This window comes from Egretta garzetta, unplaced genomic scaffold (genome assembly GCF_000687185.1).
Source record: "Egretta garzetta isolate BGI_Z169 unplaced genomic scaffold, ASM68718v1 scaffold260, whole genome shotgun sequence".
NCBI classification, from domain to species: domain Eukaryota; kingdom Metazoa; phylum Chordata; class Aves; order Pelecaniformes; family Ardeidae; genus Egretta; species Egretta garzetta.
This window is the reverse complement of record NW_009258662.1, coordinates 695916-715140: the sequence shown is the minus strand read 5'-3', so window position 1 is coordinate 715140 and position 19225 is coordinate 695916. Positions and strand designations below refer to the sequence as shown.

The 19225-nt window shown below is 45.8% G+C and overlaps 1 protein-coding gene across 2 annotated transcripts in view; it reads left to right on the top strand.

Annotated features, from left to right (window-relative positions):
- Positions 1-19225, top strand: part of EXOC4 (exocyst complex component 4) — a 456935-nt gene that overhangs the window by 406946 nt on the left and 30764 nt on the right. For both annotated transcript variants that reach the window (XM_035903884.1, XM_035903885.1), the window contains exons 16-18: positions 9455-9596; positions 12368-12546; positions 15068-15227. In XM_035903884.1, coding sequence (XP_035759777.1) covers positions 9455-9596; positions 12368-12546; positions 15068-15227 — 481 coding nt within the window. The remainder of the gene's footprint in view (positions 1-9454; positions 9597-12367; positions 12547-15067; positions 15228-19225) is intronic.

Below are 19225 nucleotides of genomic sequence, written 5' to 3'. Positions count from 1 at the left end.
CCTGCTGACGTTAAGGTCATCTTTGTACTTGTCTCTTTTCCTCTGAATGGATTCATCCCATCCCTGGGCTATTTAAAAGCCGGGCAGACGAGGTGCTTAGGGACAGGGTTTAGTGGTGGGATGGCAGGGTTAGCGTAACGGTTGGGCTTGATGATCTTAAAGGTCTTTTCCAACCTAAGCGATTCCATGATTCTGTGATTCTATGATTCTGTGTCTTTCCCATTCTTTGGCCTACGTCTGAAAAGCCTTTGTAGTTCCCATGGATATTCATATCCACACCTTCCTCTATAGTGTCTTGGACAAGGCTCATTCATTCTTGTTTGTCTTCCAGCACAGACCTCCCTACTGCTCCTCCTCTTGCTTTGTGAACCAATCTATTCAAAACAAACAGCCCCCAAACCACTTCTATCTATAACTGCCAACAGTCAAAGAAAGGATTCTTAAGGTATCTACGTAAACTGTATTTATTTCCATTACACTTTCTTCACCTTGTCCCTGCCTCTTGCAAAGAAGAGCAGTTTTTCTCTCGGGCGTCAGGACACCGATTGACTCCAGGACTTCTGTTCCTTGCTCTTTCAGTGAATCTAATAGACTGGGAAGTTTAAGGTCCTTTTAGAAATATGTCCCTCTCTGGACATCTTCTACCAAGAGATATTTTGCAATGATGTTTTGAGGGCATTTATTGGCAAGGTGCAGCTCAATATCATGGAGGACTCTGAGGAAAGGAAAAAAATTTATGCTTGTGTTTGCAAGGGAAGTTATGTGGAATCTCAGATGGTTTGGAGCATCACCCCCTTTCCTGGCCCAGTTGACCGGTCCCTTAACAAAACATCTTGATCCCTCAGTTTTTAGTTCAAGGCTCAGTTATGCTGCTTTGTAAGTGTCTTAATACCAATCACTGATTTTCTTTTCTAATTCTGAGGAAGCCTTATGTGCAGGTTGACAGTTCTTTATAGGTTTGGGTTGGTTTTTTTTTTTTAATATTAATCCAAGTGCATGGCCAAAGCTCATCTTCCTTATTATTTTAGCTGCCAAAAAATTAATCATTTCAATTCATGTAGGACACATCTTAACAGCAGTGTGGAGAATCTTCCATGAAGTCGATGCATAAATGTCTGTTGTTCCCCTCTGCCTCAATTCACACAACGTGAATTTTTTTCTTAATTTTCGCAAATGCCCAACGTTCCTACCCGATGCTCGCCAGTGAGTTAATGGAGGAACCGGCGTGCTCTTGAGTCAGATACCATTGAAATATCATCAATGTGATGATAGGTACATTATGTTTATTCTGAATGCTGTGAAGCATTCTTTATTAACAGTTGAGCTAAAATCACCTCCGTCAGCTCAAAGGACACGGTGCCTTGTACAAAGCAGCTGGCCTTGAGGTTTTCTGTTTTCCTTCCATTCGTTTTTGCTCGTTTGTTCACAGATGTTGACAGTTTTTAAAAAATCTTCTCTGCCTATTGAAACCAGTGACAGACGGGTAAAGAAATTAGTTGGGGGGGGGGGGAATTTTTGGCTGTGTGTAGATTAATGGAAGCGTCTCCGTTGACTTCACTGGAGCTGTGATTTTGCCCTGTCTAACAAAAATTAGGTGAAGCACGCGGCTGGTTTTGGCTGACCAAGCTCAGAGGAGGGTAGGAAACACCGAACAGGCAAAAAATACTTTCCATAACTCAAAAGCAGATGAATGGGTTTTTACTAAGCTTTCAAAATCAAGACACTTTTTGTCCTGCCCCTCTATCTTCAGGCTGCATTTTTGCAGAAAGTAATAGAAAACAAACCACTTTTAGAGGAGTTATTGCCTTTTTAAAAGTGCTAATTTCCTTGTGAAATTTATGCCTGCCAGCAGAGGCAGACGAGGAGCTCCGCAGGCAGCTCTAACGAGACAATTCATTAACTAGCGAGTGTACACACGCCATAAAAAACATTAATTCACAAAATGAAAAACTAATAGAGTGTTTAGCCTGTTCTTTATCACTGGTGACAGTCTGTGCTCTCCTCATCATTAGTGTTTACTGAACTGATGGGGACTGCAGCCCAGCCTGCTTATCACCACTCATCACAAATGAGGGCGCGATGCTTTTTTCCAGCACGGTTGCCTTGTCCCCTCTCCCACACTTGAATTTTAACAGGGAGTGAAGGGTAGAGAGGCATGGAAGGAAGCTCTCAATGCCAGCCTTCAGTTTTGTCTTGCTTTTCACGGGCTTTGAGCACAAGTTCTCCTTCCTTCTCCATCCTCATCAGAACCTCAAGGAGACTTGAAAAGGAAAACCCTTTCCTTAAGGATCTTCCCATATGATCCTGGTTGCCTCTACTAAAGAATGAGATTCATTAGTAAGAATTTGCTACCAGTAATACTAATGAGAAGCTCTCCTTGAGCTTGCTTTTTCTTTATTTCTGCTTGTCCTTTAAGTGTTGGCATAACTTTGCCCCCTCAGCAGCAGTGAGTGGTTTTGCCATTGATCCCAGTAAAAGGTGAGCCAGACCAGTGCTGAGTATTTAGATAATTCCATCCTCCCATCTCTTGTTTGAAAGGTCCTGACCTCTTAAAGTATGTCCTTTCCTGGTATTTGCTTTGTTTTAACAAGAATCCCTGTTCTCTCCTGTGTTTCTCTATCAATCGATACGTTTGGCTCTGTGCTCAGCCCACATGTGCGTGGTAAATGCTCTCCATATCTCAGAGCTTTGCAGGGGTCAGGGTCAAGGAGGAGGGTTGCGGCCATTGCATGGGAGACTCAGGCTTGGCTTAGGTAGGCGCTGACTGTCATCACCTCTGCTCATCAGCTCCCACGCTTGTCTGTAGACACAAGTGTCCATAGAGACAAGCGTCTGTAGAGACAAGCTCATCTTGGAGTCAAGAGTTAATCTTACCCATCGTTATGGAAGTGAAGGTGAGAGCACTGATGTGCAGAGCCACCGTCCTTGCCACCTGCATGGCTTAAGGAACTGCCTTTTGGTTGGGAGCCTACATGAAGAAGACAGCTGACATCAGAAATCAAAGTGTTAGATGCCAGATATGTTGGAGGTTGGACTAGATGACCTTTAAAGGTTCCTGCCAACCCAAAACTTTCTCTGATTTTATGATCTTGGAAGTCTTGGGAGATGTCATTTCTCTCATTGGTTTTTTTTCTCCATATTTAAAATCTATAAAGAGAACAATTTAGGTTGAAAGGAGCAATGCAGCAATATCTGGATGAATATTTTAAGTACCCTGCCATATCTAAGAGGCCCAAAGCTTCACACTTCTGAAAAGGAATGGGGAGGATGTCAAACCCAAAATGTAGCTTTGGTTCCTGAATTCATGTAGCTCTCAAATGAAACTAGTGAACTTTGGGAGAATCAAAATCCAGTTCCAGATTTTATTGCTCATTCCCGTCCTTTCCTATAAAGCTGCAGCTCTGAGATCCCCACACAGACCAATTTAGAGGTAGGCAGTGAGTGATCTATGCCTTAGAGCTTCAAATAATACTCCTGCAGCCAGAAACAGGTCCAAGTGGCCATATGGGTTGCATACAGTTTTGTTATTCATTATTTCTCAAGCACCACAGGTGTGCGGAGCGCTTTGCAAGAGGATAAAAAGAGAAGGCCCCAGCTCCTCGGAGAGCTTACACTCTAAATTAGGTCGAGATGGCATCTCGAGAGCAATAAGAGATCAAAGTGGGAGGAAAGATGTGTAACTACGAAAAGAAAAGCAGCTTGAGAGCAGGGTCCTGGTATTTATTCCCACAGAGAGAAAATCACTTGTGTTGATTTGTTTTGTCTGGTTCTCTTTGGTTATTTAGGCTTTTGAATCTCCAGCAAGTTCTAACCTATCTCCCAGCTCCTGCGGCCGAGCGCAGCCATCTCCATCCAGCTACGTGGAGGCGATGCCCCGTGCCACTTGTGTCACCCTTCGGTGGGGCGGTGGGCACCTCGGCGACGTTCCTGTCGTCCCTCAGAGCCCTTGCTCACCAGCATCGCCACAACGGCAGCTTTCCTTTACTCAGCTCTGGCCCAGATTGACAGACCATGGCTTAGCAGAAAGAGAGGTGCTTTTTTATTGGTGACATCATTAAAAAAATACTTGTTTCCTCCTGTTGTTTGGCTTCAGAAGACAGAGGTCTCCTGGCATTCCTTCAGAAATCTCAACAAAATAAGTCCTTGATGTTGCATCTAACGTGCACGCTGTACTGCCGTACTCCATCTCCTTTAAAAAAAACCCCACGTAATCACATATCTAATTCTTCCCAACTTCACCCAATGCTTTCTTTTTTCTTTTTAAATAGCCAGATATTCTTCTTTCTTGTTGGTGTTAGAGTAGCAGTTTTGTCTCCCAGTGGCATCGTCACCTCATGGTGCTAAAAGCTGTAGGAACAGGAGATGTGGAGAGCACAGAGTCAGCTTGGATGGCAGTGATGGATAAAAACACGTTATCCAGGCTTTACATGCTAGGAACTAAAGCATAGAAAGAGAAATCAGTGCATGAGATCCCCGGAAAAGTCTCCAGCAGAGAGAAGAGTTAACCCTGGGTCTCTAAGGGCGTAGTCCAGCACGTAGCCCATAACAAATTTCCTTTTCCATGTGTGTTTTTTCAATTATTTTGGAGTTTCCTCTTCTGGAGAGGAAGGGAGTAAGAAATTAAAATTTAAAAAGCTGTGAACTGGTCCCTAGTGTTACCTGTGAGGCTCAGCAAGCGTTTTGTACTGCATCTCTTTTCCAAATAAGGGGTTTTTTTCCCCAACAGAGTTGTAAAATTTCTGTGTGAGCCTTTCCCCTGTAAAGCAAACACCTGTAGTGCTGCGTAAAGCCTGAGCATCTTGGAGGTTTATTTCTCAGGTTCAGGTTGCACCAGACCCGAGGCAGAGCCTGTAACCTTCGACTGATTTTTCTCCTTGTGCTATTAAATCATTCGAATCTCTGAGCAGTCGCTCTGCTCGAGCGGGGAGCGGGCAGGATGCGCTATTGTAGACCTCGATTGGTTACAGAGGTTTGCTTATGGGCAACACAGCGGGTTTTGTTTAATATTCCAGAGGTCTTGTAATTTACATCCATCGATTTACCAGGCACAATCTGTCAAGAGGCACCAGCGTCCCACTGAATTGCAAAATGATTGAAATCATTGGTGACAACAAGTGTGTTAAGTTTATTTTTCTCAGGTTTGCTGGAATGAAATGTTCCTTCCCCTTGGAGTGAGATATCTTGGCTGTGCTTACAGCAAGCTAGAAGAAATCCCAAACAAAACCGTAATTGTTATCCGGCGTCACGGGAAGATCGCGTGAGACAAATGAAATTCATCTGTTCAGGCTGCAAGGTGATAAGGGCCAGTGGAGCAAGGTGTTGGCCACTCCTTACCCAACTGTTGGGTATTTTGTCGGCCAGGAGGGCTCATGTTCAATGTAGTATAAATGGGTTATGAAGGAGGAGAAGGGGAAGACGAGGTGGATGGCTGCTGATCTGCTGGTTTGCTTTTCCAGCATTTGAGTTGGAGATATCTCCCTCTTTAAGCAGAGAGCTCAGAGTGTGCTCTGGTGGGTTGAACATCCATGCGATGCAGGGTCACCCTTTGCCCAACAAACTGGCCAACTCCAAAGCCAGCTCCAAAGTATACTTTTAATAGGCCCCTTTATAGGCCCCTTAATAATTTAAGCTCTGATTATTTTTTGCTGCTACAGCCCCTTCTGTGGGTTCATGTTGCCAAGGATGATGGAGTAAAAGTGTCTTGAGTGAGGCTTAAAGAAATGGGATTTTCTCGGTGGCTGTGAAATGGTCCTTTCTGGGCATCCAAAGAAGGAGAAAGGAAAACTGATGGGCTCTGAAAGGCTTCCTTTGATCTTGAAAAGCAAAAGTACCCTTCAGGATCCTCATCGTGCGTGGGAGAAATTGGTATGCATCCCCCAAGCCAGGACCTGACCCTCCTGCCTGCCAAGAGGGCTCTGAACACCCAGAAGGACTTCAGTGCTCTGGCTTTAAATAAGGAGCAGATTGTCCCTGTCTCCCTCCTCCTCTTATCTCCACTGACAAATGTAATTACAGCTTCACTTAAATTGCTGTAAATGAATTCTGGAGAGTAGAAAAATTGTGCATGTATCTCTCAACTGCAGAAATTAGCTGACTCTTGCATTTCGGATGATGGGTCCATCCATCTCCACTGCTTGCAAGGAGGCATCGCTGGAGTGAGCTGGCACGATCGAACCAGAGGCTGCATGATTCTTGCAGTGAGTCCATCTCCAGGACTGAGGCTCATAGAAACTTCTCAAAATGTAGGATTTTTGACTGAAAATAGATTTATTTTTCCCCGTAATAAAGGTGAGGTTTCCTTCTTTCTACTGTGACCAAATAAGCACCCCTAGACCCGATCCAGAGGCAAAAGTCCTGCCACCCTCTAGAGAAATAAATGTCACTTGGAGGTGTCACAGCTGAAAGGTTGGTGGCAGCTCGGCAAAGAGCTCTTCCAAAGCACCTTCCGGGAGTCATTTCTTATCATTATCCGGAAATTAGAGGCTGTGTAAATAAGCCCATCACTCCCTTGCTGATAATTTCATTTTCTTTGCGGGAGAGACCTCACTGAGCAGAGAGAGGCTTGGGGAAGTGTCGGGGTGTGCTAGGGAGGGGACATCCTTGTGATTCCTGTTCACCCTGGGTGGGTTGCCCCTCTCATTTCCCTCTTCATTTCTCTTTTACACTCCAGGCTAGTTAATTATTCTCAGCAGTATTTGCCAGGCTACCAATTTCTCCAACGTGATCCTTGGTTCAAAAAAATCCCAACTTCATAAATATTGCTGGGATTGCAGGAGCTGCTGAAGGAGGCTACTTCCAGGAGCTGTGTCTTACATGGCTTCACCCGTGCACGCTTTTCTCTGTTGTAATTCACGGTACATTTAGATGCACAATTAGGCACTTCGCCGTGTGCGATCTTTTCCTTTTGCTTTGTCGCACTCCTTTAATTGCACAGTTCTGTCTTGTATGTTTGCCTCTGTTTCAATTTGTTTTGCACAAAATAGTTTGGGGCTTCTTATCTCCTCATTTTGGTTTGTTTTTTTTTTCTTTTCAGTCTAGATCACAGAATTACAGAATCACAAGGGTTGGAAGGGACCTCGAGAGCTCACCCAGTCCTACCCCCCTGCCCAAGCAGGCTCACCCAGAGCAGGGGGCACAGGACAGAGTCCAGGCGGGGGTTGAATACCTCCAGAGAAGGAGACTCCACAGCCCCCCTGGGCAGCCTGGGCCAGGGTTCTGTCACCCTCAAAGTCAAGAAGTTCTTCCTCATATTCAACTGAAACCTCTTCTGCTTCAGTTTGTGCCCATGGCCCCTTGTCCTGGTGCTGGGCACCACTGGGAAGAGTCTGGCTCCGTCCCCGTGACCCCCACCCTTGAGATATTTGTACGTGTTGATGAGATCCCCTCTCAGCCTTCTCTTCTTCAGGCTGAACAAGCCCAGCTCCCTCAGCCTTTCCTCGTAGGAGAGGTGCTCCAGTCCCTTTATCATCCTAGTGGTGGGATGGCAGGGTTAGGTTAAAGGTTGGACTCAATGATCTCAAAGGTCTTTTCCAACCAAAGTGATTCTATGATTCTATGATTCTAGTTGCTCTCCTCTGGAGTCTTTCTAGGAGTTCCTCATCTTTCTTGATCTGAAGTGTATTTAATTTCAGGAGCGAATCCAAAGCTCAGCGTAGGTTCCTCTGTCAAAGCAGGTCTTTGGCTGTGCAGACAGCAGCAAGTGACATTTACTTAATCAGTCGCCATCAAAATGAAGGTTTATCGTCAACATTTCCTCGGCGATGTACAAATCCTTTCTGTGCAGAGTTGCATTGGTGTCTGGCTCAGTGTTCATTATGTAACGAACGTTACTGCCAGAAAAGCGAGAAGGAGATGTTTGTTAAAGCCAGCAGGCAGCATACGTCCGTTATTTGGGTGGTCACAGAACAACTATGAGCTGAAGATGTGAAGCGACCGTGAAAAAAAAGCAGAGATGGCAGAGCAAAAGAGTATTCCCAGGGGAAACGGGAAAGCTGTAGCCCCATTGTGGCACCAAATACAGCACGCAGCTCTGGTTACCCGCGATCAGGACAAATTAATTGAAACCAGAAGGGGTGCAGAGAGTTGCTTTTGTCAAGCCTTGGAAGGGGCTGCCCAGTGAAGTGGTTGAGTCCCCATCCCTGGAGGTATTTAAAACCTTTGTAGATGTGGCATGCAGGGACATGGTTTAGTGGTGGACTTGGCCGTGTTGGGTTAATGGTTGGGCTGGATGATCTTAAGGGTCTTTTCCAACCTAAGTGTTTCTATGATTCCATGAAGAGGGATGCCAGGGATGGAGAACTCCATAAGGCAAAGAATAATGTCAGCATATGAAGAACCAAATATAAAACATCAGTGAATCGGTTTAGGCTGGAAATGAGATCCCAAACTTTAACTTCACTGTTAGAGAAGTGATGTTTTGACGGAGCCAGCAAGGGTAGAAATCTGAACAACTTTAATACGGCACACAAGTTTATACTCAAGGCCATGGGACACAGGGCTTGTGGGGACTGGACTGGATGATCCAGGAGATCCCTTGCAATCCCATTATTTAATTCAAGTGGAAGTTGTCTACGCGGGGCTGCCTGATTTCAAACATCGCTAATCACCCTATGCAGGAAGTCATTTCTGAAGTGCTGCTTGAACGAGGACTTGTACTCAACATATTTGGGATACGCTTCCTCTAATTAGGGCGGAATATACGATAGCAGCATGTTACCCTTGTTAGGTGAAGCTGCTGCTTTAGCTCGAGTGGCAGCCATTTGTGTTGCAGGGGAGAAGGTTGAGGGTTCAGGCACTGTGATAAAATATAAGGGATGAAGGCTGCAGCGTTACATCTTCATTGACACCTCTCCAAGGGAGGTGATGTTCTCGTGGTTGGCCCAAACCCAAAGTGGTTTTTTAAAGAGGTCTTGGTGGGAGAGAAACAGTTGGCCCATGACCAGCTCATACCTGTTGCCTGCTTTTTAATTGCTTCACTGCCTCAGAACTGTGTTTTACTAACAAAAACAAAGAAAGCCTCCCAGGTGCCTCTGAAGGGATGGAGGAAGGCAAAGACTCACTTGAGATTACACGGGGAAGTCTATGGTGACCAAAAAGGACCATCTTCCCTGTCGGTGCCGTGCTTTGACTCCCGAGCGGCTCTTTTCTCACTCAAGCAGAGCAAGATAAATGTTCTTGGATTCTGCAGTTGCAGAAATACTCATCATAGAGCAGTATCTTCCCAAGCAAATGTATTCTGGTGGTTGATTAAACCCCTCAGATTCACTTTGGAGTTTAATCAATTGAAAAAGCAGTTTGTTGCTTCATACACTCCCAAATTATCGAGGGTATTGCTCAGCCAGAGGTGGGAGAGAACACACGTACTTAGGATGGAAGCAGACAAGATGCTGTGGTGGCTAAAGCTGAGCGGTACTGGTGAAGTATGTCACCAATTGATTCTATCTTCTCTTGCTAGCCATGTCTCCTGGCCAGGACAGCCATGCCAGTATGGAACACCTTCCTGCATCCGAACAGATCCTGCAAACCCTGAGTGAGCTGGCCAGGTCTTTTCAAGAGATGGCTGACCGCTGCCTGCTGGTTCTGCATTTGGAAGTCAGGTAAAAGCCCTGAACTCGGGTATTGCGGGTGAGCTCAGGAGGCTATACGTTAAGATCGTGTCCAGAGTACATATTATTGCACCTGAGAAAGATATACTGGCCTGCTGTAGCATTAAAGGTCAGTCCAGAAATGCCAGATCCCATCACCACGGATGGCCAAATGTGGGATGGAAGCAGGATACCAGAAGTGGAATTGCCTAGGGAGGTCTGTGTCTTATGTGTCAGAGACAAGGAAAAATGGGGGTTTCGGGGCCTTTTGTTCTTAGAAAATTGCAGACGATGCTGTTTTAACAGTCTAACAGGTATCGGCACATTGATGAGCCGCTGCGTTTCGGAACTTTTCTTACTACTTTTTCAAATAGTAACAGAACCTGGGAAACCAGCTGGATTTTGTTCAAGGGATGGATAATTTTATGATGTCTCTGACTTCACATGCAAAGATCAAAGGCAGCAAATCCCTTTCTGCAGGCTGCCAGCTGTCCACTCTGGGGCTGGGAAGACCTTTTTCCCTTATGCATCGTATGGGCCATGTGTATTTTCATTGCTTCGCTTTTCTCTGAAGCATCAAATAGAAGTGGATGTCAGAGACAGGCAATGAGACTTGATGGACCATCAATTTGTTCTGCCGTGACATATCCCGAGCCACATTGTGTCCTTGTGTACACTGGCAGAGCTCTGGTGTAGTCCATATGTAGCTTTAAAAAAAAAATACACATTAGTTATTGTCAGCAGCCCTTCAACCTGCTATCCATCATCTGCTGGCCACTTGATTGCAGGCATCACAGATGAGCTGGGGTTTGAAGGATTTGAGGAAAAGATTGTTAAGGTATGGAAATGGAGCAGCTTTCCAGCTGCGATGTAATGCGAGGTGATGCCCGAGCTAACCCGGACTCGCGGTACGGGCACCAGCCTAAATGGGTTTCTGGCCTCAGTCCTCTGTGGCTTTCCATCACACTTGGGTTGAGCAGAAATAAGTGCAAATGTAATTCAGGAAAAATTTTCACTGTCATTTTTGAGCAGACCATCACCTACCTCCTCTAGTGCTTCTAACAGGAGCCCCAGGTTGATGCTGTAAATACACCAAAGCCCGTTACTCTGTGTGACGGGTGGAAAGGGTTGAGAAAAAGAGATGCTAACAACCAGGAAAATCCCGAGTGGGGTGGGAGTTTGCCCATATTCATCACTCTGCGTTTGCAACCGCCTGCAGTAGCAGAGAAAAACCCCAGTCCCTCTGATGGCCATTACTAGCAGGTTTCTGACATTCCTATGCCAGCTCCCCAGATCCGTGCCCTTGCCAAGGGGCCCAGTCCAATGTGTATTCATTCACAGAACCCCCGTGCTTTAAACAGGCGCTCCGAACACATTTGTAAAGAGCCTGGGAATTTATCCGACCCCTTGCTGTTGCAGGTGCAGTCTAAGAAAACATCAGCAAAGAGCAAAGCGGGTTTGAGACCAGGCAATTATCCCCTCGTATTTCTCCTCCCTTAGCGCCCCCCAGTTTGTTCACAGCGCTGCCAGACTCAAGTTGGCACCAGCCCGGTGTTGGCGTCTCCTCCTCCAGTACCGTGTGGGCATGACCTGAGGACAGTGGTCACTGGGATCCTGCTCCTTAGATTTGTATCTGCTTCCTTAAAGGAAATCTGTTGGCGCGTTCAGAGCATTAACCAATTAACCATTGCTTTTGTTACAAACACCCGTGGAGTTTTAGATTACTTAATGTCTGTTACACAATTTTCCTATAAAAAGCCCGGTATAGAATTGTACAGGAGCAGCCACTGAAGAGTATAAACAGATGGGTTTACTCTTGGAGTTGCCCTAAATTGAACTTGCTTGTGATGGCCACCTCAAGGATGTTTTCCAGGAGGACGGAGGACTTGAAAGGCAGGACGTACCAGTCACAGCTTCTCCCACCCCAACACAGCTCCCTGCTGTTTGGGCCAGTCTGGCGGGAACTCTCTGTCTCAATGCGCTGATCCTGAGTTATGCTTCCAATGCAAGGCATGTTTTACCCAGGCTGTGATTTGGCTGCGTTTCCCTGGCAGATGAAATTCAGAAGAACCCGACCAACCTCCTGTCCCCCGTTGAGTGATGTGGGTGAAACCCAAGAATTACAAAAGCAAGAGGAGTTTTGCTGTTGACTTTGCTGAATGTAGCACTTTCCGCTGTAGGTTTGAGAGAAATTACTGAATTATGGGGTTTTGCAGAATCCTGATAGGTAATTTGAATGCACAGAATTTCTCCTTCGATGGAGAGATGATGGTTGGGCGCATTGCCTACTGTGGCAACAGGAGTTCACCAGGCAGGTGAACAGAAAAGAAAAAAGTTGCCATAGTGTTAAATGCTTGGGAATAGGCACAACCTTGGCTGGCTAATTATCATTTCATGTCCCCTGGCTTGCTCCTTCTGCCAATTATAACTGTTGTTAGGTCTTTATGGTACGTAGAAGGAGTTCTTATGTGAGCAGCAGTAGGGAAGTGCTGCTGAACTGGCGTGTGTGAAGTTGGAGAACCTGGTGAAAAGGCACTTGGCCACTTTACTGGGATGATGTAGGTCAGACCTGTTAATGAAGGGTCCGTTGTATTCACCTCTCAAGATGGGACAATGACATGTTAAGAGGAGGATGTGTTTAATGCAGGCATAACCACCCATTTCTTAAAATTATTGTTAATTTTTTACTTGCTTGAAAAATCAGAAGGCAACACTTCACATACCCACCGATATTTTAACATCGGGGTTGTTGCATTGTAACATCTCTCCCTTCTTTCTCACAGAGTTCATTGCTTCCACTACCTGATCCCACTGGCTAAACAAGGGAACTACGCCATTGTGGCCAATGTGGAGAGTATGGACTATGACCCTCTCGTTGTCCGGCTCAACAAGGACATCAGCGCTATCGAGGAAGCCATGAGCGCCAGCCTCCAGCAGCACAAGTTCCAGTACATCTTCGAAGGTTGGGCATTTACCATAAGAGTTTGGTTCTTACAAAATTATTTTTCATTCTCATCCCAGACCTCAACAGTATTCCTTTTGGGGGTAAGGCAGACTGTGGTACTGTTGCCACCTACAGCAGATTGATAAGCGAGACCCGTGCAAACACAGGGCGCCCAAAAACCCTGTTGCCTCCGTAGCATTTCCGAGCAGAGCGTCTCCCCTATGAGGAAAGGCTGAGGGAGCTGGGCTTGGTCAGCCTGAAGAAGAGAAGACTGAGAGGGGATCTCATCAACACCTACAAATATCTTAAGGGTGGAAGTCACGAGGATGGAGCCAGACTCTTTGCAGTGGTGCCCAGTGCCAGGACAAGGGGCAATGGGCACAAACTGAAACATAAGAGGTTTCAGTTGAATATGAGGAAGAACTTCTTGACTTTGAGGGTGACAGAACCCTGGCCCAGGCTGCCCAGGGGGCTGTGGAGTTTCCTTCTCTGGAGATATTCAATCCCCACCTGAATGCTGTCCTGTGTAACATGCTCTGGGTGAGCCTGCCATTCTGGGATTCTGTGAATAAGAGAAAGGGGCCCATGCTGAGCAGGAAAGCAGAAGTTGATGTACACGCAGGACAGTTCTTCCTCGGGAAGCCGTAGGGCATGTGTATATATTACAAGCACAGCTCTATTATGGCACAGTTCCTATCCGAAGTGTAGGCATTCCATTTCTAAAATTAAATTTAGAGAACATTAGCTCTTCTGATGTCTCATCTGTCGTGATTACCTTGGAGAATATAAATCATGTCTTGGTTCATCTCCCCTGTATTTATTTGTGGCGCTGACGCACAGTTGTCTTGCCTGCACGCCAGGATATGAGTCCTTTTATGTGGTGGTTGTTCAAAGTCAGGAGAAGGTGGGGACTAGAGATGTACCCATTGCCCAGTGTAATATGTCAGCAGGGATGAAGGCTTTGCAAGCCTGGCTAGCCTTAATTTTGGCCACTGCTTACCGGTCCTAGAGAAGGCTGTCAGTATCTCTGTATTTCTCCCTTGTACCCATGTAGTTACTGATGGAGCATTTTTTAATCAGATGTTTTCTGAGCTGACAAACTGGGTGATCACCAGCACATTGTAGAGGTCCTCTTACAGCTCAGGTCTACTGTGTCTGTTTGAGAAGACAGTGAGATGGCTCCAGACAGAGCCATGGGGACTGTTCACATCTCACTAAGCCATAACGTTGAAATTCATACACATGGTCTTCATGAAATGGTGGCACCTCTCAAGCCCAGTTTTGGGATTTACATATACCCTGTGCTGGTTGCCTGTGCATGAACATATTTTCTTAATTCAGACTTTTAATCGATGTCTAGTCTTGTACAGACCCATGTACTGAGTGAATTAGGCTGGGTTTTTTCTACTTGGAATGCGACATGAATGGATACATACTCTGCACTGGTGAGGCCGCCCCTCGAGTGCTGGGGTCAGGGTTGGGCCCCTCCCTCCCCGAAGGACCTGGGGGGGCTGGAGCGTGTCCAGAGAAGGGCAGCGGAGCTGGGGAGGGGTCTGGAGCCCCAGGCTGCTGGGGAGCGGCTGGGGGAGCTGGGGGGGTTCAGCCTGGAGCAGAGGAGGCTGAGGGGAGCCCTCATCGCTGCCTACAACTGCCTGAGAGGAGGGGGGAGCCAGGGGGGTCGGGCTCTGCTCCCAGGGAAGGGGCGATGGGACGAGGGGCAGCGGCCTCAAGTTGTGCCAGGGCAGGGTGAGGTTGGCCATGGGGAACAATTCCTTCCCCTTGGGGCTGTCAGGGGCTGGGAGGGGCTGCCCAGGGAAGGGGTCAAGTTCCCCCAAGACAGGCAGACGAGGTGCTGAGGGACAGGGTTTAGTTGTGGGATGGCAGGGTTAGGTTAATGGTTGGGCTTGATGATCTTAAAGGTCTTTTCCAACCTAAATGATTCCATGGTTCTATGATTCTGGGGGTCACTGTGGCTTTTAGCAGCTGGCTATGACCTTCAGCAGCAGCAGAAAGCTGGAGACATCATTCAGACACAAGAGACTGCTCAGGACGGATCAGAGAGAGGTTGCACATCAAGTGCATTGAAATGCGGATCATTTCTGCTCTTCTGAACTGTGAGTTTACCAAGGAAAAATACCACCCTTGATAACAGATTAACTACTATCATTTTGTAAGAGCAGTAGTGGTCCATTGCTCTGCCCAGACAGAGAGAGGACTGAAAGGGACATTATGCAAAGCCTGATTATAAATCTGGAAGTGCCCTGGAAATATCAACGGCTATGATAATGCAACTTTGAGGTTTTGTAGTGTTTGGGGTTGGTTTTGTATTTTTACTAAAGAAGGAAACCTTGAGGAAAGTCCTCCTAAAATGCACAGGGAAGGTATTGAGGGCTGTTTCCATGTACAGTCCAGTGTATCTCCTGTTCCAGTTCATATGTATCACTTAACAGTGCTGATTCATGGGTTTTATGATGAATTATTGTCACTAAACGTCTTCCTCCTGTGATTTTATTGTTTGTTTCACCCCTCACCCTTGCAGGTTTGGGCCACCTTATTTCCTGCATTCTTATCAATGGCGCCCACTACTTCAAGCGCATCAGTGAATCTGGCATCAAGAAAATGTGTAGGAACATCTTCATCCTCCAGCAAAACCTGACGAACATCACCATGTCACGTGAGGCTGACCTGGACTTTGCAAGGTGAGCAGAGCGCCCCATGTTGTGTTTGTTACTACTTTAATGTCCACAGGTACAGGGGTAGCTCCTTCCAAAAGTTTCACCGCTCATGCGTGCAACTGGATAGATGTCAAGTTAAACCCATAGAAGTATTAATCGTAATATTCACTTTCCCCCTTGTTGAGCAAGGTTCAGAGCAACTTGGATCACTTGAGCTCAGCGTGAGCTCAAACTGGAGGTCCCACCAAAGCCCCTGTGCTTGGGGCCTCCTGTTGGTGTGGTTCTCCTAAGACCAAAACCCAGGCAAGGAAAAGCTTGTAGGTATAGGTCTTGGGTAGAGCTTAAACTGGATGAATCTGTGGCCTGGATTCATGCTCAGATAAGTAATACTTCGGTTTCTTGAAGGCTTAAACTTTTATCAACTCACAGGAATAGTGTGTACGAACCTCAGAAATGCCATGTGCTGTCTCCTTTCAAGTTCTGTTGATAGTAGTCATAGCAAAATAAAACCAAAACTGGACTGGATAGATCCCCTGCAAGTTTCTCACCAGTCTTGCTGCTTTTTTCACTAAGGGAGGATCATTTGAGGATTAAGCAAAGACTAAACAGTGCGTGCTTCACCCATGGACCTAGGCTGCTGACAGTAGCTGTATTGGCTGCTCCTCTGTGGCAGCAGCTGGTTCAGCAACAGGGAGCTGAGCCCAAGAAATAGCCAAAGGAGGAGTCCAGAACTTGCAGATTAAGGCATGTGGATCAAATGACAGAGTTTTGCGTGACACTTGAATATGACCCACCACAAACACTGGAAATAGTTGGTGTCATCGTTTGGCCATTGCTCTTGGAGACTGAATTACGAGAGAAGCATGACTCCCTCCAGTGAGGGAGGGTAGGTATGACTGAGTGCCTGATTTACTTGGGCTCTCATATGGGGAATGATCTCATTATTGAATTAATTTCTTCATAATAACATTGACATGGAGCAGCTATGAATGCTGAGGCCTGGAGGAGGGGAAGAGAGAAAGATCCATTACTAACTCTCCAAGGAATAGAGTTCCCAAATTCAATCTTTCCTTTTTTAAATTATTTTTTCCCTGATCTGTTGAAATGTTAAATAAATTAGCCCAGTTTTTTGGCAGGCAGAACAGAACTTGAGCATGTGCTGACAGCAACTGGCACCCAAATAATGAAATGCTGACCAAGCACTGCTGGAGGCTGGCATGGCATGGCTGGCTGTTTTTTGGAGAGGTCTTTGGGGTAAGAGTCAAATAGCCATGGAGCTCTGGCTCGTCGTGCTGCATAATTTGACCTGGAATTGGAAGGGAAGGGTGAGGAGGGAACGTGTTCACCCCTCCCATTCTTGCTTGATGGGTGATATACCAGGCCAGCAGCTTGCACAACATCAAAGGCGTATCAGCCTTCTTCATACGTGAGTTATGGGTCAAGTAGATTTTCTCCTGCGCCATTGGAGCTGCTGGGTACCACCATCGACAGCCGTGGAGCTCAGAAGAGATACCTGAGCTTTCTGCACAGCAGCATCAGCTGCTTTGTGGTACCTGTGATGCCGATTTCTTCCCATAATATAAATTCAGCAACATTTCTTTTTAGCTTTAATGACTGCATCGCTTCCCTCTTTCTTTTGGGGCAGATTTCTGTGATCTAGAGAGTATGTTTTATTCTTTTGTTCTTCAGATGACTTCCGAATGCTTATTATCCAGATTCTCCTTTTACATAAACAAGGCATCTCGTGCATCCAAACCCTGCCCTGCTCACCTGAATTTACAATTACCCAAGCAAGTCCTCATGTTACCCCAGGGACTCCAGTTACCGAGGTCTATTCAAACTATAAAATAAACATAACAGTTCACCCCCAGAAAGCATAAAATAACATCAATGTAGAATAAAAGTGATTTGTACTTCTGTGATATGGCTCATATAGGAACCTGTAAATGCTTTGCGCAGTAGCTAACTATCAGTTTTGCCTTTGTAAAGATGAGGAACGGAGAGCAAGTGATTATTTCATGTACGGGAGCAGCGGCAGAGCTGATGGAGAAATATTCACTCACCAGCTCTTCCTTCCCCCCTGCATCTCCTGGTAAATTCCCTCCCTGCTTCACTTCTCCAGGGATCTGGCTGATCATTACTGAATGGGAGAGAAGATTTCTGAAGTGGGTCTCACCCACCCTGAGACTCACTGCCCCATCCCTGGCCTTTGCATTTGCCCTTGTGCAAAATGATTCATCATTTACTCCAATTTCTTTGGTCGAAACTTGATTAGAATTCATGGGCTGCTTTGATCAGGGAAAGACCTAATAGGGTTTTTAGTGGTTTTTTTCATGCACACAGACAAGTAGATTTTTTCAGGCAGTTATGGAGCTCTTTGGCTGGAGTTAAGCCTCATCTGAAGCCTACGCTTCCCCTGGACAGGTGGTTCCGCTGCTCCCTTGCCCTCTTGATATTTCTTTGTCCATGAGAGTGTGACACTCAGGGTTCAAGAAGCAATTAGCCATAATTAATGATCAATACATCACTCTGCATATGCTCACTCCTCTTACATTAAGTTTGAATTCTGGTGCAGGTCCTGTACGGTCCTTCTCTGAAAGTCTGATGTGCTCAAGTTCATAGGAAGGAATGGACTATTTGAGAAAGGGCCAAAAGACCTTCAAGATTTTCCTGGGTGTCATGCTTTTGAGTTTGGGTTTGGTTTTGTTTTTATTTTTCACCTTTTAGATATTCTTCCAGGCCTTCTATGGGCCCCAAAGAGCACTAGACATCCCCGTTCTTCTCTTAGTTGGTGGCTTAGGCAGTAGAAACCCCAACCAGGGAAGCCAGAGGAGGAAGATCTTTCTCCTCTGAAGCCAAAATCATATAGAGGATTCACAGCAAAATCTTAACCCATGTAACACTCCCTGGTGCTGGTGAGACTCTTGCTGTTTATACCACATTTTTCGAAAGATCTGTAACCTGCAGATGACAACAGCAGAATTTGCTGCTTTGGGAATAGTACCTTGACAGGGGGAAAATTTGTTTCAAATGAGTTTTGCTTTGAGATTATCAGTTCAAGGTAGAGTGGGAAACTCTGTAGAACATCACGAAGCAGAGCCAGAGCACGTTTGCATTGAAAAAAAATAAATTGCCAGGTTCTGCGATCTCTAGCAAGGAGTTTCTCCACCAACAGGAGAAAGGGTAAAATAGGCTGGTTCTGACTGCTGAGGTGTCACAAAAGGATTTGTAGCATTTGCTAAATTTCCTGCAAATATTAATAGGTTTTTCCCTTATATGTGTGTTCAGTATCTAGGCCATGCAGTCAGTCGTTAGGGCATCCACTACTATATTAAAGAAAAAGTATTTTCTTCTCATGTGTAATACCTAGGCATATACTGCAAAGTTTGGGACGGAGCGTGAGTCCAAATTTTGGAAGTTTCAGACCCCAAATTAGATTTATGGCATTGGAGGGATAAAATTCAGCTTCCAATTTGGATTCCAGTTCAGGTCTTTTCCTTTGTGCCTTCTTTCCTACTCCCCCTCTATCCCCACCAACACTTGCATGTTTATGCAGAGATTTCATCAGAGGTAGCCAAAAAGGGCTACCAAAAGCCAGAAAGGTTTCTGCTTCAGACTTATCCTTAAATAAAATATCATTCAACTCTTAGATGTTCATTTTTCACTGAAAAAAAAACCAAACCCAACTTTCTCCAGCATACAGCAGTGACAAAATTGCCCTATTCTTGAAAGTTAATTGAGGTGGTTGCAAGGGGAAGGGAGAGACCAGTGATGAAATGTGAACGTTTCATACAACACAGCGTCATTTTGACCTCTGAGATAAAGGGGTTTGGGTGGTGCTACTCATCGTTACCGGGTCTGAAAGTGTCCTTCATCCCTTAGATGCTTTGCAGCATAGTAAACCAGAGGTGTCTGTACACTTGAGAGTTAGATCGGACATTTCCCTGGTGCAGCCATTCAAGTTAGCAGTTGCAATGGGCATCCATCCCACGGGCACCAGGAATCTCTTTTCCTCCTGCTGA